Genomic DNA, 21,106 nt, shown 5'->3' with positions numbered 1-21,106 from the left:
TTGCTACAAGTAATAAACTGAAGTGAAAACAGTTAGGATTTTCTATATTCTAAAATTTAGTTCTTTATGGAATCTTTTAGTTTCAAGGGGGAATGTTTTCAAAGTCGCTTTTTAATAGATATCAATGTTCCAAGTATTACATTTTTGAGAAATCAGTAAGACAGGATTATTTGTTAGTACTATTCATACAGCCTTAAAACTGTGTTGTAAATGCTAATTAAAAATGTCTGGTTTCTGTACTGATACAGACAGGGAAATATGTATCTGTAGTGTAAAATTCAGTAAGAGATGAAGGAGGTATGTATACTACCAAGTAACACATATACAGAAGTGATCTAGCAAAAACCTGTGGTTTTGTAGTATTAATTTGTAAGCAGCATATTAAAAGCTTGAAAAATACTATGTTCTTGCAAATGTGTTCTCTTGTGAATGTTCTAAATATGTGAAATGCTTGTTTTAGTAAATGATTGCATTTAAATTTTCAGTCTTATATATTAAACTTTTTTACATTCAGGGAAACTGAACCACTTTGGTATATGACAAGAGAGAGACTTTTTAAATGCATGTGCTTCACTGAGAAAATGAAAACATTAAATTATTAATTCCAGACAATCCTTTTGCATGAAAATTATGCATCGTTCGTTCCTAAATTTATCTGAAATGGTGATCCTTTGGGGAGATGTTTTTGGAACTGCCTGTCTGCAGAACTGACCTCAGAAGAAGCTTGCTACTTAAACTGCCAGTTTATTTATTTACACACATCTTAAAGCACTGCTGTGGGTGGAATGGTGGAGCAGATTATACATCTGGTCATTATACTGTCCACTGACTTCCATTCATCAGAACAGAAATAAGGGAAGGAGGAGACCTTTGCACTAAGGTGTAAGTAGCTTTGTCATAATCATAGATGAGTTTGTAACTTTGCTTTTCAGAATTGGTGGAACAGCAGTTCTCCTGGCAAAATCAAATCATGATGTAGTAATAGAATTGGCTGAGGTGGCTACTTCATCCCTATGGTTATTGTCAAGCCACTCACCATTTACTCCGCATAGAAGAGCTAATATTGCCAAGCCATTCCCATGGCCTTTGTGCAGTTGTTGGGTCTTAGCTCTTCCAGATAGCACAGTTATCTTCATGAAATTTGCACAAGTTTGGGCAATAAATATGCTTGCTGAGCTTCAGTTTCTTGCAAATGCCACTCACTTGTCCTTCTCATATCCCTGCCTTCAAGGTATTTTGGTTCTCGTTATTGGATCCGCTTGCCATTGCTAACGTGCAGAATTTGGTCTCTTTCCCGTTCACATGAAGTGGTTTTGAGAATTAGCAAATACAAAGCTATTAATGTTCAAGTTTGATACATAAATTATTTTATACTCTAATTAAATATCTGAAGTAGTCACAAAAGCAAGCATCTAGCTCCCAAAGAATTGCAAATCAGCACCCTTCCACTTGGATGTTTCATAATTCCCTGTATGAAGAAGATGCAGTAAGTGCTTAAAAAATATGCTGTGGATTTTACATATGCTAAACTCAGTTCAGAGTTGTGGTTTCTGCAGCAGCTATAGCTTTGCCAAATTTTCTGTATATACTAAGGCACGCAGATTAGCAAAGACTGAATTCAGATATGCATGGATGGTGGCAGGTTCTGACGTCTTGTACATTGTTGGATTTTGGTATTCGTGACTTCTGTGTCAGGTTTTCAGATATACAGCAGTGACATTCTTTATCTTTAAAATAAATACTTTCATATAAGGCAGCTAAAAGGGGGCCACCATCCATTGGAGTTGGGAGGCAGACAGAAATGAGAAGGCATCTGAGTGGCGATCTTCTGAATGGATCGTTTCAGCATGCATGTTATGTCCTTTTATGAGCTAACAGCCAAAAGTCATGTCGGTCTTCTGCGATGGTTTCCTCACTCAAGTGGTTTCCAGATTGATCAACTGACTGGTGCTTTTTACTGCTTCTGCTATTTTGTTCCAGCTTGTCGATACTCTGGGCTGCCAGACAGGTAGTCTCCAACTGCAGTGAGCTTGCATGTGGCAGAACAAAGTAATGAAAAATTATGATATTCAGCCTGTAGGGAGACAAATCTTGCTGTAGTCTGCCAGTTATTTGTGTTCTTAAATAAAAAGTAGAGGAGAGCAAAGAGAGACCTTTCTAAGTAATAACTTACTCTTTTCTTCTATTATATCTTTTTTTCTTAGAAAAAACAAAATACTGATTCTTACGTGACTGTTCTTTAGCAGATGGGAAAGAATGTTGCAATTATGTGAGAGATGCCATTGTAATATTTTAAATAAATGTAGGAAGCTTCCTATGATTTGGTCTTAATTAAATACTGCATCTCAGCTGTGCTCTTTATTAATCAGACCACTTGTCTGTCTGCGTTAGAGTTCTAGAAACTTTAAAGTGCCTAAATCTCACACCTGCCTTCAGCCTTACATGTTTCTCTGGGGTAGTAAGACATACGTTTCATATGTTACAACTAAACTGTTAATGCTGATACTCCAGTGATTGACCTCTGCTCTTGAAATGGATCTTTTCACTCAGGTAGGTAACTGTTGCAGGTGTAGGGCACTGGAAAATAACTTCTTAAAGTTCAGCAGAAGGAGGAAGTTGACACCTTTTCTGAAATACATAGCAGCTATTTTTTTTGGTCTTTGATGCTTTTTAAAGTTTAAAGGTGGCCATCTGTATTCTGTTGTGTTTAAAATTGGGAATATATTGCTGTGTTAGTTTGTAAATGTACATCTGAAGTTGCTGATGGATATATTTGAAGTTAGCTACCTATGTGTAATTGTGTGACTTTAATAGCAAACAAAACAACCCACATCGTTTAATTAGGGTGCTAGGTAAGGTAACATTTGCTTTACAGAAACTTAGTGTGAATAAAGAGAACAGTGGATACAACACATACAGTGAGAAGGAAGTTTATTTAAACATGCTAAAGCATCAGGTAGAAATTGTTTTATGATGTTAATGGTAGTTTTTTCAGTGTACTGTAATCTGGGGATTTTAGAATATTGATCCTCCTGTGATATATAAACAGCCATGCTAGTTGTCATGGTGGTTCTGTTTGGAGAGAAAATTTTGACTTAATTCAGCCAGTTTGTTCTGCCAGAGAAGTCTGACTTCTGCCGTGAGTATTGGATACATTGAGACTGAAGTTCTTATTTTGCTTAAAAAAAAGCTTTCTTAAGTTTGCTGTTAACACTATGCAATATTCATAGCATTCAGCATAATCTAGACTTAACTTTATATTTGTCGAGCTCTGTGTGACGGCAACCCACTTGTGATATGATTAGGTACAAAACTTAATAGGCAATTCTTGCCACTTGTTCTTGGACAGCTTAATATCAAATGGGAAGTAGTTGCTCTATTCCTTAAAACCATGTCGTGGTATTTTTGTCCCTACATCTTTTTAAGTATTTTCTTGCAGTTCTTCTCAAAGCGTCCTGCACATACCCACTTTCACCTAGATCGCTAAATGTATTCATGTGTTAAAGTGGTTACAAGCACCAAGGCTGTAGAAGGTTAACTATATAGAGTAAGAGCCATAGATTCTTACGGATAATTAGCCCAGTGTGCCTGGCAGGGCTGTTCGTGTGGAGCTGTGGAATAAAGTCAGTGCAAAGTATGTTTGAAAGAAGAGGAAGGATAAACTTTTTTCCTAATGCAAAGTTTAATTATGTACCCTTGAGTAAATTAGCATATCAAGAATAACTTTATGGATTTTAAAATACAAATTTTAATTCAAGAACACAGATCAGTGTATTTTGTCAGAGACTGGCTTGCCTACTAAGTTTGGGCCTTCTCAGTAAGACATCTGTTTAAATTCTCACTAAAATGTTGGTGTGCTTGAAAAAGAGACTTGAAAAAGAGTAATGTGTACTGGTAAGCTGGCATGCCTGTCCTTAGGGGAGTCTTTTAAGTGTTTTGATGTTGACTGTGTTTTTTCTGAAGCACACTAGTATACCAGCTTCTTAGGGAAAGAAGTTCTTTCAAAATCTGAACGATATCACAGTCTGCAAAATGTCTTATCTCAGAAATTGTATACATCTTTGAGGGCAGGGTAGGATGGAATGGGCAGCTTTAATTATTCTCATGCTGTTAAAATATTAACAATTTTCACTTTAAATGTGATTCTGTTGTCTTTTTAAGATGGTCCAGCTGAAGCATCTGTTACAAATGGGGGCACTGCTGCTGTTGCAGCGCTGAATGATGACCTGGATATCTTCGGTCCGATGATCTCTAATCCTTTACCAGCAGCTGCTGTACCTCCCGCTCAGGTATAATTTATTTAGTTATATGTGTGCATAAATACGTGTGTGCATGTGCGTATTTTTCTTCAGCGAACTCACATGCAAAGAATGCGTACTTCTCAACAGTCATGGCTGGAGACTCTTCAGCTGTAATGGCTACGGGTTTTTTTCACCTTTTCAAGCTTTTGCACTGCTTAAATACAGAATTAAGAGATAGTGCGGTCTTCCCTTCTGGTTCCTGGTTATCCAGCTAAACTGGATTCTGTCTTACCCTGGTGATGGTAGTCATGTTTTCTTTTAATTTATAGCCTCTTATCTTGTTCTTTTTTTAATAGGTATTGCTGAATATATTTTTACTTTATGCTCTCAGGTTATTGAGCTTTAAGTCATACTTTTCAAGACCTCTTACTGCTTTGTGATGCTGATATTTAGGAAAGGCTACAGCAGGTGCTTCTGTCATAGAGCTGCTAAAAGTTTGGGGTCTCAAGCTTCATATTCAAGTAGATGTCAAGAAAAACTACTACTGGGCTGATCTGTCTTTTGCCTCATCTCAGAACTTGCATGCCTGCCTTCCTTCAAAGAAGGGTAGCGTAACCCCTGCACCTGGCCTGTTCCTGCTCTCACAGCGATGATAGTTTGGAAGCGACCCCGTTGCCGTGCCTGTTGTAGCCGAGAGGGGCAGCTTTGGGGCACACAAAGAAACTGCATAAACCTGCAGCTCTCTTAAAGTAGCTATCAGCCCCGAAGAACGAGGTGTTGGTGATGAGTGTGGCTGGTGTGCAGATCAGAATGCACACGTGCATGCTGCCTTACCCAGCCTGGCTTCTGAGAGGGAGGCTTCCCAGGAGCCCCCAGCTAACCTCCCCATCTGTGGGGCCGTTTAAGGTAATTTAGAAGCTTATTTTTGGAGCAGGAGAAGAGCCTTCTTCTCTTGTTTCAGTTCCTTGAACAAATGATGTGACCCACTGATTAAGCGAGTGATTTACCTGTAGAATACAGGAAATCCAAAAGAAGGCTAAATATTCAAGAGTAAGAAGCAGCAAAGAGAAGGGTGATTCTCTGGCTGGTGATTATTGGTGATGGGGTAAATAATGCAGTGGCTGCTAAAACATATTGAATTATATCTATTAGCAATTAACTTAGATAATTCAAGGTGTATGTCTATGATAAAGATTTAGTCACTGGACATTCTGTGAGAGAAATGTTTTGAAACGTAGTTTATTTTTATTGTGCTAGTTTCTAGACCAAGTGTGGTACTTACTAGATGGATTACAAAGTGGTAAAAAGGATAGTATTATTCTTAATATCTGGTAAGTGTCACCTTGTTTGTATACTAGAAAGCATGAATACATTTACTTGCTGTTAACAAACGCTCCAGATTTTTAATGGTATTTTGCTTTTTTCTGAGTGCCATAATCAGGAGCGGCAAACAGAACTTCTATCAAACTCCTGGTCCTTATGGCGTATTACAAGATTTAATTCTTGATTATCTTCCATGTTTAGTTGGTAATCTGAAAGAAAAAGTAATATAATCAGATAATTTCCCTAGATAAGAAACAGGGACGTGGGTAAATGGCAGAAGATGGGGTTTCTGATGCTGATTACATGGGTTGCTTGGTAAACTGGTGCAAAGGGAACATTCTGTTTTGCTTTAGGATTAACAGGGCATTGTAGGCCTTGTGTTTCAGGATGGTAGTGTCTAGTGTGGGAACTGATGCTGGGCAAAAGTTGAGAGTACCTCTCATTTAGCAGTGGTATGAGTTTTGTAACATCTTTCACCTTGTAATATGGATAAAAGTTGTATGGGATTCAGAGAAGAGTCAGGAGAATACTGGAGACTGGAAAGGGTGCTTCAAAATGTGAGATTTTTAAGAGCTCAGTCTGTTTAATTCCTTGAAGTAAAAAAAAGGGGTGTGATTCTGTTGTGTAATTATTTTGTGTGAGATTGCAAATGGGAAAGTGGGCATAAACTAGCACTCAGTCCAGCAGTTGAGTAACCCTAACATTCAGTTCTTGCGTTTGGAATGAGCAAATGTAGAGTAGAAATTCATGGCCAATTCTTAAGTCGAGTTGAGTAGTACTTGTTGAAATACCTATTAATAGAATGCATTGAAATAAAAAAAAAAAAAGTTGAAGAATGGATCAAATGTGGAATAGTGTGGCTTGCTTTCTCGCTCAGAGATATTTATCATGATGTTCTGCATAGCAGGTGCTTCTGAAAGGTCACAGTGGGATTTGTCAGCATCGAAAGAGAAGGGAGTTTAATGGTGCTCCTCAGACTGATTTGTAGAAGCAATGTATGACTGTGGATTTCTCACAAGATTGCTTTTCTTTTCTAGCTTAACTTGAAAGGCAGCCATTTAGTGCTAAACGCACGTGTTTTTATGGCACTGTGGAGTACAGAAATGTCTGTTTGAATGTTTTGTTATGAGACTGGAACAAGGTGATGTCTGCAAACCTTAGGATTTATGACCATTGAAATAGCCAGGACATGATTTTCAAATGAAAACAAAAGCATTTGTTTTTCCTTTTTCAAATGTCTTGAGCATTTAGGATTGTATGTACTTGCACTGTGCTTTCGGGATATATGACTTTATTACAGTTTTCAAAAACACAGTATTTCTTCCTATTATTCTGTATAGCTGGATAAAAAACTTGAAAAGGGCTGGTAAAAAACAATATGTGAATGAGTAACTTTTTTTTTCTAGAATTTGGCCTATTGGCAAACTCAAGGGGTTTAAGAAGAGTTACCTTACCCAGCTCCTGCTATAAAGCTTGATAAAAGGCGTACGCTATAAATTTACCCACTGTACAATATTCATGGACAGAAAAAAGGGAAGACATTTGTGTGTTTAATGATATTTTTTCATGTGAAGTGAGCATAGCTAAATCACAGCTATTAGAACAGGTTTTTTGTTGCCAAACAAAGTACAGGAACTGAGCAGAGCTCTATCATTCTTAGCTATACTTTTAGCCAGATTTTAATTTCAGACTTTGTGAGGGTATGTCTTCCAGCAAAAGCGTGATCTTCATTCTTCACTGAAACTTACAGGGAAGGGGAGAACGGGAGAACTGTGAGGTATTAACTTTGAAAGTATTAACTCACTGAAACATCTAATGTAAGTTTTTCTCCAAGCAGGATACTAAAATCCAGTCAAACTTTTTTGGATTTTGTGTGTGTGAGTGTGTGCACGCAATTTGAAGGGTATTGCATTGGGAGCTGAGAATTTGTTCAGTGGCTGAGAAATCTATAGAGATGGTATGTTCTTCACGATTCAAATCTGATAAGCTTTCATGTAAAATAGTAGTATGTTTTAGATGTTCTTAAACCCTGATTTTCCCCTGAGGCCAGGTGGTGTACCTGGTATGGTCGCCACAGATCAGCAGACAAGCTTCAACTCGTTCACAAGTTGTGGTGATGATAAAGTGTCCAAGTCCTCAGTTTTTATGTAGAAATGTGTTATTTCAAGAGTGCGCTTTATTGTGAACGTTACTTAAGCAGGGTCTTACCGGGGAGCTATTTAGTCCTTGTAATATGATGAACTGAATTGCTTGTGGCTTCTGCTTATGTTTATTTTACCACTGTCTGAATTCTGAAGGATCTGAAAGCTGAAGTTCAGTTCCTTCATTTGGATCAGGGCAATTTGCTCAGCCTGTATTTATGCTTCAATGAGTGGATCGAGAGCAGACCTGCCGGGAAGGATCTGGGGGTACTGGTGGATGAAAAATACAAGCCGTCAGTGTGTGCTCACAGCCCAGAAAGCCAACTGCCTGCTGGGCTGCATCAAAAGCAGCGTGGCCAGCAGGTCGAAGGAGGTGATTCTGCCCCTCTTCTCTGCTCTCGTGAGACCCCCCCCGGAGTGCTGCATTCAGCTCTGAAGCCCTCACTACAAGGCAGACATGGGCGTCGTTAAGAGTGTGTCCAGAGGGCCACGAAGATGCTCAGGGGGCTGGAGCACCTCCTGTATGAGGACAGGTCAAGAGAGTTGGGGTGGTTCAGCCTGGAGGGAAGGCTCCAGGGAGACCTTACAGCCGCCTTCCAGTACCTCAGGGGGCTTATAAGAAAGATGGGGGTGGACAGGGACACACAGGACTTTTTATCAGGTAATGTAGTGATAGAACAAGGGGTAACAGTTGTAAACTGAAAGAGGGTGGATTTAGATACGAGGAAGAAGCTCTTTACTGTGAGGATGATGAGGCACTGGCACGGGTTGCCCAGAGCAGCTGTGGATGCCCCATCCCTGGGAGTGTCCAAGGCCAGGCTGGATGGGGCTCTGAGCAACCTGGTCCGGTGGGAGGTGTCCCTGCCCATGGCAGGGGGCTGGAACTGGGTGATCTTTAAGGTCCCTTCCAACACAAGCCACTCAGTGATTCTGTGAGGACAGGCTGAAAGAGCTGGCCCTGTTCAGCCTGGAGGCTCAGAGTGATCTCAGCAATGTGTAGAAATACCTGAGGGGATGGTGCAAGAGCATGGAGCCAGGCTTTTTCCAGTGGTGCCCAGTGACAGGACCACAGGCAATGGACAGAAGCCATCTGGACTGCTGCAACTGTCAGACCAACTTAAAATATTGAGGATGTCAAGATCTTTATGTGCTGCTTTGCAGTCTTTTGGGAATTAAAAGCCAAAATGGAAATACTTCTTTTCAGTCTCATGCATTAATTTAAACTTCTTGCTAGCCACATGCTATTCGTGTTGTCAGATGGCACATGTGAAGTGATGGATTCAGCTACCATGTTTGTGGTCCTGACACATCTGAGTAATGTTTCACAGTAAAAACTCCTTTTGAATACGTATTATCTTTTACAGGTAATACATAAGCTATTGATGGCAAAAATTACTTATTTTTAAACATGAAGCATATTGGAGTTGACTTTGAGTAGTTTTGAAAAATACTGTTACACTAACATCATGAAGCTGCCTGGCAGCATGCTCCCTAACCACCTGATGAGCATTCTGGTTTGGTACAGTGACTGTTTGAGGGCACTGCATGTAGCCTTTCTTAAAGGAAAACTATTATATGTATGCCAGGTGTGTTTCTACAGAGGTCTCGGGTAGCAGAAGAATGTTAGATGTGTGAAAATCATGTCAGTGTTGTGCATTTTTTTTTACCTGAATATCACCTGCTATTTTCTGGCCATGTGTTCTGCATTACTTGCCATTTATTTAGCTGAGGAACGCTTTGAGGAGCGCTTGTTCCATGCTTTGGCTCCTCTCAAAATCTTCCATAAACAAATGGAATGAAGAGACCTTAAATGAACATTTAATCTCATGATGTAAACGTAATAGATGATCAGTCCTCCAGGTCTTCAGGTCTCCCTTCTCTTCTGTGCGCACATGTAGTGATTTGCTTTATTTCGTTAAAACTCCTGTAGTAACAGTGTTTCATAGATCTGGAGACACTGCAAACCCGTGGGTCATCCCAGGTGAGATGATGTTTCTCTGGTTCTATTATTTGTTTAAAAAAACTGAACACCACCAAACCCAGACGTGTCTGCTCTTCTCCTTTCTAGAGAAAAGCAAACCCCTTCCTTACTGCCATGCAAAGCAGCGAGGAGGAAGCTGCCCGTTAACTCGCTTCCACAACTTGCATGTTCTTCTCCAGCCTGCTGAGCACAGCTCTTGTGCAGAGGCTGTCTTAGGCAGATGCTGTGGTAGAACCATGCCAGTATGGAATAATCCAATACTGGGACTCCCTGGCTACATGCACGGTTAAACAAATACTGCTATTTAGGATGGGCTTTTACCTGAATGTACTCTTAAACCCGACTCTGGTGTTTTCAAAGACTGGTTATGCCACACTGATACAGAACAGTCTCCAATGGAGAGGGGCTTCCTACTACCCATTAAAAAAAAAGAAAAACTGTCGTTGATTTTACTTTGCAGGTAGAAAATTTTGGCAGTAATACACAAGAGGCAGTGGCTTTTTTATATGTACAGAAGAAAATTGATAGTTTTAAGTGTAGATGGGCCAGAGAGAAGGTTTCACAGGAGCTGAACAATTCCTGGTCTCTTTCTGGCTGCTTTCCCTTTGTAGTGCCACCACCTGTGGTCTGGTGACCTGGGCCCAAATTGGCTGTTGTATAAATGTGGGGTTTCAATTGCCAGAGAGTTCCCATTTCTTGTTCTTTTACTCTTCCCTTTCCACAGCAGTTTTGGAGATTTTTAATCACCAGCCACGTGAATCTGCGCTCTTTTCTGTTGACGGTTTCTGGCCAATGTAGCTGGTACCAGAACTTTTTGTAGTTATTCTTTCCCTAACTTATAGTGCTGCCTTCTGCTAGAGCTTTTTAGCAGTTCGGGTGTCAGATGTGCTTTCTGAAGCTGTATATTGAATGTCTGTGTAAGTGTGTGTGACCATAGTGGACCTCTCGGGGCCCAGTCAGCAGCCTGCCAGCAGCACCCGAAGTTTGGAGGTGGTTGCTTTAAGCATGAATATAGGTGTGTTCTGTATCTGCCTATTTTGTGGTGGCTTCTTGTCTGCTAAACTTGGGTATGTGATGAGAGTAAATAGATGGACCCAGTTGCAGATCCAGTCTGGTCATGGTGGTAGCACACAGAGAGCTGAAACTCGCACATGCTGTGGGATCAGGTATTTAGCTGGACTAAAATAAGGCCATAATTTAAGTACACATTGCAATCCTGGCTCTTTTTCAGTGCACATACAGTTGATTTGCGTTAAAAGTTCCCACTGGTAACAGGATGAATCGTGTACTTTAAGAAATAAGAAGAACACAGTATATTGCCTAGTTACCTAAGCAAGCCCCCATATGGAACTGCATGTGTAGGAGCAGCAAAATAACAGCACCGAAAGACACCTGGATCTAATTTGTTTACAAAACATTTTGGTGCAAGGGCAATAAAACCCCTGACAGCCTGCGCATATTTTAGTTTTTTGGTTGTAGACTGCAGTGTTAGATAATTATGCTTTCTCAATAAATGAAACGTGCTTAAAGAACTCTAAGTCAATTATAAACAATGTATTTAAAAATTCTATTACTTTGAAGTAGACCGACCAAAATTTTACTTTTGCCTTTTCTCCAAAAATACCGTTCATCTTGGTTGTGGATCTTAGTTGTAGCAGTACATTTCAAAGCACTTAATCTTTTGTTTTAGCTGTAATCTATTCTGCCTGTGAGAGGATTAATGAGATATGAATTGTAATCTCCTTATTGATTTCCTAATTATTTTTCATAATCTAACTACAGCTCATGATTTATGCTTCTGACTGATGCAAAATGTAGGAGCAACAGGAATGAATGATCTGTATGTGTACGCCTTGGAGCTGGCCAGGGATTTAGTGTTCCTTGTTTTGTAACCTCCGTCCGGTCTGGTGGTCTTTCCGTATTGTATACACTGCTTTTTCACCTTTGGACATGCTACATCTGTCTAAATCCTCATTTACTTAAAGTTAATTTCTGTAAAAGAACTGGGTTTTCTTTGGTTCAGGAGTGAGGATGTGCAGTAAAAATTTAACGTTCACATCTTTTACCAGTTTCATTCAGTAGTCTGTCTTGACCTTTATTTCCCAGAGCGCTTCCACTAAACCAGCAGTTGCCACCTTGTCTGCGGCATCTGGGGATCTTGATCTGTTCACTGAGCAAACAACAAAATCTGAAGAGTCAACAAAGAAACAACTTTCCAAAGACTCCATCTTATCACTGTATGGCACAGGAACCATGCAGCAGCAAAATGCTCCAGGTAAATAATTTCGTGAAGGTTTCTATTCAGTCCCATTTTAAGCTTTACTGAGAACAGTTACCTCCTACAAGTGTAAAACTAAGGTTGGCTACCCTTCTACCTATACTCAAAACAAATATTTTTATTTTTACCTTTTATAAAAATGGGAAAATGACTGAAATGTAATACAGAAGCTGAAGAAAAAAATAGGGATTTTAATTTATTTATAGCTGTTCAAATTCCCCAGTATACAGTTCACTGAAAGATCTGTGAATTCCATCTGATCTAATCCATCTGCCATCCAATTCATCACTTAAGGTCTGAGTCTCCATTGTGCAAACACCAGGCTGCCAGGATCAGCACAGAGCTGTCGTATCTTGGTTTTGGCTATGTTTGTATGGAAAACAAAGAGCTCCAATACAATGATTAAAAGATTCTGGCTCATCACAGCGATTTGCCAGACTCTGTTTGGCTTCTAACCTCTGGTGGCGAGTCCTTTTCCCTTGAGCATTTTTAAGCAATTTTCTACTTCTACCAGAAACTAAATTAACCTCACTGATGTGCAACTCGATTAAGTTATCCTTTCAGATTATTTTGGTGCACTTCTGACTTAGGGGAACCGGGGAGAAAATCACAAAACACACTTGCTGAAATTTTCCCTTCTCTGGTGCAGGTATGTTCATGGGGTCGTCTTCTATGCCATTTACCACACAACCATCAACTCATTTTCAAGGCTTTCCAGCCATGGGAGTTCCTGTGCCTGCAGCACCTGGGATGATGGGAAACATGATGGGACAGTCAGTGCCAGTCATGGGACAGAGCACAGGTGTGATGGTAGGAATGGGAATGCCCAATGGATTTACTGGTACTACACAAACTGGTGTGATGGGACTTCCTCAAAATGTCATTGGACCTCAAGGTGGAATGGTGGGACAGATGGTCACGCCACAAAACAAGTATGGATTGCAACAAAGCCAACAAGCTCAATGGAACCTCTCTCAGGTAAAGGCTATTCCCAGGCAAGGGTGCTTTCGAAAACAGGCTGCGTTTCAGATACAGACTGGCTGTAGGAGGAAAGTTGCAGTGTAGCCAAGTTACAGACTGCTGGACTGTGAACTGCTCAGAGGCACACGTTAAAAAAATCAGTGAATAACTCAATTAAAGATAACTAATACATAAGCTGAGAATAAATTTTGCCAAGGTAAACCAAACTCCATTCTCTGCTCTGTAGCTACTGTCATCCAGGCATCTGAACTAGCCAGGTAAAAAGCTAGCTCAGCTATTGTTACAAAATATTGAAATGTAAACGCAGCCTTAAAGGCAGAATTTAATTGCATGAGAGTAGCCATTAACAATTAATACTTTAATTTACAGACTTTAGGATAAACCTCAGTAAATGTGCAGTGCTTTGCACTCTAACATTCTCCTGCAGGTTATTTGTTTAGGCCAATAATCTATTATTTATCTGTAGCATTTTCATGCTATTTGTTAAAATTTTTTAAACGTGTTTAAAAGGTTCTCTAAAAGCGGTAGTGTGCACTTAGTACTATATTTGTACGATATCCAGTGAAACATTTTGAAGTCGGGTATTTGAGAGGTTATTGGGGGAGGCGGAACAAACCTAAAGGATTCCCTTGGAGTTTGGTATGGATGATGGCAACTATTTTTTTCATACTATTGTTTGCATTAAAAGAACAGTGTAATAATTCCACGCTGCTTACTCTAGTAATTCAGGAAGTGAACCGTAGTGTCTTACTGAGATTGGATTATATTAATTTTTACTGTTCTGCTCAGTCCTGTGGTGTGAATGTTTCTGAAGGTAAGCAGCATTTCTTACATGTACACAACAGTCCCTATTTGAAAACACAGGCTGTCATTCTGCTTTGAAAAGTAATTTTTAAAAGGCAATAATTTCAAAATGTCAAAGTAAAAAAATCTGCGGATTTACTGCTAACAGTTTTTTGCTAGGTATCCAAGTTTCAAAAGACCCATATCAGCTCTGAAATGAAAATCATGCTTTTTATCAAATCAGTATTACAAGTTGGCTCATGGAACAAGCTCTTAACGTGTTTCTGTAGTCCTTGCAAGTCAGATGGTATCAGCATGCTGACGTTCCACAGTTTGTAGGGGACCTGGGAACTGATCTCTGGCTCCAGTTGAAAGGGGGAGAGCTTGCTTGACTTAGCAGAACAGCGTGCTCTGTATAGTCTACTTCTTAAGAACTTTGCTCCAGGAGAGATTAACAACTAGGTAAAGCATGTTTCCATCAGCTTTTTTTAAACTTCCATGTTCAGTGATGGGTTGGTTTTGTAAATATCTGTGTGAAAGCACACAGTACTGAATTTTACCTTGAAACATTAGTTTGTGATTTACTTAACAGGTTTTTTTCACCAGTATTCTGGTTCAGTTTTGCAACCTGGTATTGTTTGTTTGTGTTTACATAAACTCTGATTTTTACCTAATGCTGTCTCTAACCTGAATCCCATGTTGCTTATGCAACATCTCTGTTCATCAGCTCTGATTATTAATTGCTCCAAATGCTTTTTTTGCTCTCAAACTCATGAGAGGGGACATCCTTTACTCTGTTTATACAGCTGGATTTTTGGCTTCTCAGTAAGCAGAAAGCGTTCATTTTTTAGAAGGTGAGGGAGAGTAACCTGAAGAATGTCATTACATTGAGCACTGACTATTACAGTGACTAGATAGTATTTGTAGAGAGTGGAAATATTTTTGCACCATCTCTGAAGAGAATGTGCTGAATTTTGAACTCTTTCCCACCTTTACTAAATGTTGTTAATTTCATGTGAATGATTTCACTTGTCTTTAAGAAATTATAGTTAAACCATGACACTTCAGTAGATTCTTTAGCAAGAATGGCTAGATTTAGATAATACTCAAGTTTATAAATGCACCTCAGTCTTTGTTGATGGCTACCTAAATGGACAATTTATGTAAAAATTTGTGTATTCAAGACTATGAGGTCTCCAAAGAAAAACTGGTGAAACAAAAAACATCTGGAGTTGCAAATGTAGACAAGGTTCTCTTACTTGCTTTGGTGTTGCTTCATCACAGTTGCCACAGTTTTGTTGGTTAGCTTTGAAACTTTGAAAGCAAGCTCTTCTCAACCCAGATGCATCGGACTCCTCTGTCACACACTCTGTAAATTCACTAGTGGAGCGTTCATAGAGACTTGACATATACACCAAGCGCTGCAGCCAGTCAGCTGGTGACTGAATGGTTCCCAAAAAGCCGCTCTCTTTTAAAATGCTTAGAAACTGAGTCCATATTTTTATTTAATGAGGAATATTAATTTTAGGGAAACATACTTTAACTGGGTGGCTAGTTGGAGGTACAACTGTGTTCTGGCTAGCCGTGTGCTGTGTTTCAGCACCAGTGCTAACTGGGCTTGTGTGTGTGCTTCACAGATGAATCAGCAAATGGCTGGAATGAATCTCAGCAGCTCCAGCAACGTGATGGGCTTTGGCCAGCCCCCCAGCACAGTGGCAGGATGGACTGGAAGCTCCTCTGGTCAGACTCTCAGCACACAACTGTGGAAATGATGGTTGCAATAGAAGTCTCACCCAGAACAGCCACCTAACATTCCTTGTTCAGATGCATTTACTTTCGCTGTTCCTTCCATGTACATATTCTTTTTCTTTTTCCCCAGCTGTTCAGATTAAGAATATAACTGACTGACCGTGTTGTGGTCTATATTGATTTGAATTTGATGTAGTAAAAAGCAGATCAAGAATACATTTATACATCATTGGCAGCATTTTCATACAATGCGTATGATTTCATAGACCATGTATTTAAGAAGCTGCTTAACCACATACTGATTTTTTTCCCTCAAAATTCTAGATCAAATGTTTGCATATAAGGGATGTAGCTATCATGTTAGTAATATCCAAAAATATGAACCCTGACCCCCCCAAAATTACCCAGTAATCCTGTAGAAGGTACTGTATGAACAAATGTTTAATCATATATAAATAGAATGTAAATGTATCACTGAGCAATGTTTTCTAGTGTATCAAACAAATTTTGTTTCATCATACATTTCACTGTGATGTTATTATGGTGTGCATAACAGGGAATATGGTTATTGAAAGAAAGATAAACCTGGATGTTACTGTAGTTCTACAAATCAGTGCTATATTCTTTTAAAAATGAGCATTTGATCCATTTGAATTTCCTGTGATAAAGTATCTGATCTGGCTCCCAAGGCATGTACACAGAGAGAACTAGTGGCACAATGTGTGTACAAAGTAACTCCGTGTGAACAGATATATTTTTCCTCGCAGAGATATCCAGGTTTATGACAGTGATTGTGTTTACATTTTATGGTGCCTCGTAATGATAAAATGTTATTTCCCTATATTAAAAGGATAAATCCATAAATGGTTGTGGGTTTTTATTTCATTATTGTATGGCCTGCTTGACCACTCTTTCTTCAAGAAGCCTACTTTCAATGAAGGAAAACATGCTCAATTTGAAGGATCCATTTATGCAATTTAAATCAACAGTTTGTGAGTTAAAATCAGTTTGTAATTACACCATTAAGCTGGATAAATACAAAAAGTATGTACATAAATTATGATTTTGAAAATACTCCATTGCAGCCATGTTTCTCTGATTCTTTTTACTATGTGGAAACAGCCTTAAAACAAAGGTAAGTGTCAGTTTATTAAGACGAGTTCAGAAATGCATGCAAACAAGTTAGAACAAAGCACACCCACTTGATTTGCTTATTAGAGTATCTGACAGCTTCCTTTTGTTTCCACAGAAGTCCGTCAGGGGACTATTAAAAAGTCTCACGCAGATCTAGACCCTTTTAACTGGCTGGATTTGAACACCGCCTGACACATCCACCGTACTCTACTTCCTGTGTAACTGTCTCCACATCATACCTCAATATTGACTGTGTCCAGATGGTATTTTGGCTCATTAGCTAGATTGACTTTTTCTGTTCGTGTGTGCCATACAAGAACCTATAAAATAACATTTGTGTTAGTACAGTCATCTACAGAGATGATACCAAAGCTTTTTAGTAAGTGTGGAAATCGGTACCTTTGTGCAGTTGTTTGCTTTTGGCTCCAGTTCCTCCACTGTTGTTATCTGTTTCAGAAAATCGGATTCTTGCATTCCTGGTTGAGAACCACGACGCTTGAATACGGCCTTCGGATGTGACAGAATCACTTGAAGACTCACAGCAAATCCTTGGAGAGAGGCGGGTGGGGAAAAAAGGTCAAGAAAAACGTTTAGGCTTTACATTTCATACTTAAAACTAGAAATCCCCCATGTTCTTTTTATAAATGTGTAAATATGATTATGTGGATAGACAATATTTGGTAGGTTTGTACACCCCACATTGTTTGGCTTTGCCCTGAAGGTGCGATCAGATTTTTGTTAATTGCACCATGTTTTCAACATGTTTAATGAATTTCCTATCATGTAGAGAACATGCTTTTTTTGCCTGAAAAGTCAGGTATTGCTAAGATCTCGGACTATCCTTCCTTTCTGCTTCTAATTAACAAAGAAGACTAAATTTTAAGTAAAATGTATGAAATTTGTACTGTACAAACACTTCCACATTTAAAGGTGAGAGTCGGGGGAAAAAAGGTTAAAATGTTACTTACAACTGTGATCTTTAGAGATTTTTAACATTACTGTTGATGAAAGACAAGTCGTATTAACATTTTGCCTTGCACACCATGTCATTGTTGTGGACATGTGAATAATTTTCATCAACGGTGGCCTGCAAGACAGTTTGCAGCTGATCTGTGCGTTGCACAGCACAACTGAGAGGACTTCATCAGCGCACGTGCCTCTCTTTGCAGTGTTCCTCTAATAACATACATCAGGTCCCTCAAAGGGAGATTACAAGCTGACACATCACCAATTCGAACAAACTTGCCCTCTCTGAAGCAGCTCGCATGAATCTCCAATTAGCCATTATTTATAGAACTCTCCAGCTTTCATCCAGCAATGTTCAGTCAAGTGTATGCTGCTTTAAGTATGACTCAAAACTCAACTTACAAAGTATTGCATTTGTAACTCCTTATGTCTAATGGCCAAGCCTACCAAAGAAATCCTTTTTTTGGCAGTTCAGAGTGGTTCCAGCTGTCCCTTTATGACAGAAGTAGTAACAATTTTGACATCTGCTCTGGAAAACTGCAAGAACACTTAATTCTAAAGCCCATATTACAATTTTCTCAATTTAATAATGAGCGTAACTTTCTCTAATAGAATATAAATCTGTCTCCTTTTCTTACCAGCACTGTCTTGCTACTGTATCTTCCTTGAAAATACCTGTGGCTTTTATAGGAGCCTTTTAAAAAGGAAAATACAAGGAAGTAATTATTACGTCGCATGTAATAAAGGCACACTGAAACCACTTTTGTCATGCTCTTGCTTGTAGCAAAGCACAGGAAGACACCAGAAATTGAAGTCTGTTGGTTGTTTTGGGGTGTTGGGGTTTTTTTTAAATAAAGATTTGGACACTGCAGATGAAGACTATGGGCTGGATGTAACTGACGGACACAGTTGCAGAAAACACATTTAAGTTTATACGTTATATCCTGCCTAAGATGAAGACTAATAGGTGCCTAGATAAGAAGGGCTTATGCACACCTTGCAGAGTACTCTAGCAAATAAAAGACTTGCAGGAGGTGCGCGACTTCGGCTGTAGTCTGTCCTCACCCTGTGCTGTTAAGCTCTGCAGACCGCGCCACCTGCTACCAGCAGTGCTGGGATCCAGCTGTTCTCTGCTGCAGCTGCTCGGTTTAGGTAAGCAGTACCAGGCAAAAGAACAGCAGTTTGGAATTCTCTTCCTAGGGCTTTTTCTTCAGCAGACTACAGGGCTTTCTTGCTTCCTACAACTTGTAGCCTGGCTGTGAGGGAGCACAAGGTGGGCTCCGCACCAGTGCTGTCTGTAGCCAAGCACAGTCATTTGTGAAGAGCTGAAGCTGAGAGCTTAAACTCAGTCAGCAAGAGCGCTGCAGTGCATACAGCCAGCTTTCTGCACCGTGAAACGTGACTGTAGGCTTATTGCTGATGAACAAACTGGTCTAGTTTAGTTCAGTATTTTTGTTTAAGGTGGGCTTTTCCCCCTCAATTAGAACAGACCATAAAGTCATGGTGCTTTAGTGTGGTTGGTATTTTGGGCACACACAAAAAAAAGCTTGCTTTGTAAGGGGAGCTGCCGTTTCTTTCAAAAAAAGATTTAAGATTTAAATTTTAAAGATTTAAGCTGGTCATCCAGAAAGGAGAAGATGAAGTAATTAACTTCATTAACATAATTACTTATTAATAAATTAACTTCATTAATAAACAGTCATTAGCACCAAAGTTAATGACTGTCCTAGTTTTTAGAGTGGAGAAGTGCACTCTAAGCAGAAGAGACAGGCAGATTGTCTGCTGGTTATCTTTGCACATCTCAGCTTGGCTCCCTAGGCCCTGTAGCCTATACTTAACCATGTGTTAATTTCTCCTAGGTTCTCTTGTTGCAAAGCTTGCTCTCCTGTTGAGAAAACTGGATTCAGTTCTGAGGGTGGGCTTTTCCTACACACAGGTGTTCAGCTGGGCCGTGCCCCCTGCTACCATGCTATTGCAAACCACTGTTTTAGGGTGCTATCAAAAATCCCCCAGGTTTTCAGGCATCAAATAAAAGTCAAAATTATTGAACTGAGTGTTGTATGTGGCAAGGACGTGGACCTCTGTGCGCTGACTGGCCTGTGGCCCGAGGTTTGTTTCCTTGACCAGTGGTCATAAAGTCTTTGTTTCTTAAAAGAATCCAATAAAGGAACCTGAAGAGAGGAAATAATTCAAGGAGACTTGTCTCCTGGCTCTCTGGCTGTGCTTTAGAACTGCTTTAATTTCACATGTATGACATTTTGACTTGAATTTTCTAGTGAACACTTTCAGTTGACTTTTTATCGCAGATGGATCATTTTGGGATCAAAAAAAGAGGTTTTGACCAGACTGGCACTAGGTTACTTCTCAGTAGATAATGATCCTGTGGCAATAGATGAAAAGACACTATTATTTTGAATGCTACCCCCAAACAGGGGTTAACCTGGGGTTACTGTCTCCAGCATAGCGCAACTGAACAGTGCTACATGCATACAATTCTTTTACTTGATCATTACTCCTACAAGGTCATATTGGGCTTAAGTTCACGTGAAGTGCCACAGGACAATTTCAGAGCTGGAATGTAAGGAGGTGTTCTGTATTTAAATGCAAGGCTGCAAATTAAATCTAATTGGCTGAAGAGACACGTAGAGAAGAATTAATTTGTTAGAGGACAAGATACCAGGGAGACAGGGCAAAGACTACATCTGTGCTCATTTCTATGGAAGCTGTTTCTGTTAATTCACACCTTCACTTGCGGTAGATCAATGGCTTCTGTTAAAAGGCAGAACCATTTTTCTTCATCCAGTTAGACTGAAGCCAGTCTTAAAAGATTTTGTTGCTGTAATTAATGCCCTTGCTTCCTGAATGCTCTAGATCGGATAGTAGCAGAAGGCAAGCTAGAAACTGAAAGTGTTTATCATTTCTGCAGTATATAAATGCTAATACTCAGTGCTGGTGTTGAAACAGACCTACTGGTTTCCACACAGTTCAAGGTACTACCTTTGGCTTGTTGAACATGCCACGGCTTGGGGTCTGCTTCTTACAAGTTACCTGCTCCCTGTGACACACTGTTTGGGTTGCAGTAAGGCAGAGATGCTCAACCAGGAGTTTCTGTAGTTCAGAACAAAGGCATCTGCTGACAGTTAATTCACCATGAAAGAGGCTCTCAATTTTGAACTCGGCATTTAAAATACTTGGTAGCCTTTGATGGAGGGGTGGCAGGGTCATTAATAGACTAGCTGTTTTCTCAGAAAAACATCAGATAGATGTACTAAAGATCTCATAACTACAGAAAAATAAAAATTAAAAAAAAATAGGTGGTTGCTCAGGCCCTAGCAGAGGGACTTAGGGTGCAGTGGATGACCTCTGGACAAGTCCAAAATCTGCCTGCCCAGAGATTCACAGGCGTGGATTAATCTCTACAACTGAAGTAGCTCTTGGAATGCTAACCTATGTTAGCATTGTATGTATGCATCTGTTCTCCTTGAACAATCTTGACAGGATAATCATGATCGTGGGTGCTCAAAAACTC

The 21,106-nt window shown here is 39.7% G+C and overlaps 2 protein-coding genes across 7 annotated transcripts in view; one reads left to right on the top strand and one right to left on the bottom strand.

Moving 5' to 3' along the window:
- The window catches only part of SMAP1 (small ArfGAP 1), a 96,053-nt gene extending 79,712 nt beyond the window's left edge, over positions 1-16,341 (top strand). For all 5 annotated transcript variants that reach the window (XM_055712972.1, XM_055712971.1, XM_055712970.1 and 2 more), the window contains 4 exons: positions 4,162-4,289; positions 11,793-11,961; positions 12,614-12,942; positions 15,366-16,341. In XM_055712972.1, coding sequence (XP_055568947.1) covers positions 4,162-4,289; positions 11,793-11,961; positions 12,614-12,942; positions 15,366-15,500 — 761 coding nt within the window. In that variant the 3' untranslated portion in view covers positions 15,501-16,341. The remainder of the gene's footprint in view (positions 1-4,161; positions 4,290-11,792; positions 11,962-12,613; positions 12,943-15,365) is intronic.
- B3GAT2 (beta-1,3-glucuronyltransferase 2) overlaps positions 4,321-21,106 on the bottom strand; it is a 32,263-nt gene continuing 15,477 nt past the window's right edge. Inside the window, exons 3-5 of one of the 2 annotated variants that reach the window (XM_055712973.1) lie at positions 17,011-17,159; positions 16,851-16,931; positions 4,321-5,773 (exon numbers count right to left, since the gene is read on the bottom strand). In XM_055712973.1, the coding sequence (XP_055568948.1) occupies positions 5,762-5,773; positions 16,851-16,931; positions 17,011-17,159 (242 nt within the window). In that variant the 3' untranslated portion in view covers positions 4,321-5,761. Of the gene's footprint in view, positions 5,774-16,466; positions 16,932-17,010; positions 17,160-21,106 lie in introns of those variants that run through there. The other variant, XM_055712974.1, reaches the window with a different exon arrangement.

This window comes from Falco cherrug, chromosome 6 (genome assembly GCF_023634085.1).
Source record: "Falco cherrug isolate bFalChe1 chromosome 6, bFalChe1.pri, whole genome shotgun sequence".
In the NCBI taxonomy this organism is placed as follows: domain Eukaryota; kingdom Metazoa; phylum Chordata; class Aves; order Falconiformes; family Falconidae; genus Falco; species Falco cherrug.
The sequence above is the reverse complement of the archived record's forward strand: the minus strand, read 5'-3'. Positions and strand labels throughout refer to the sequence as shown.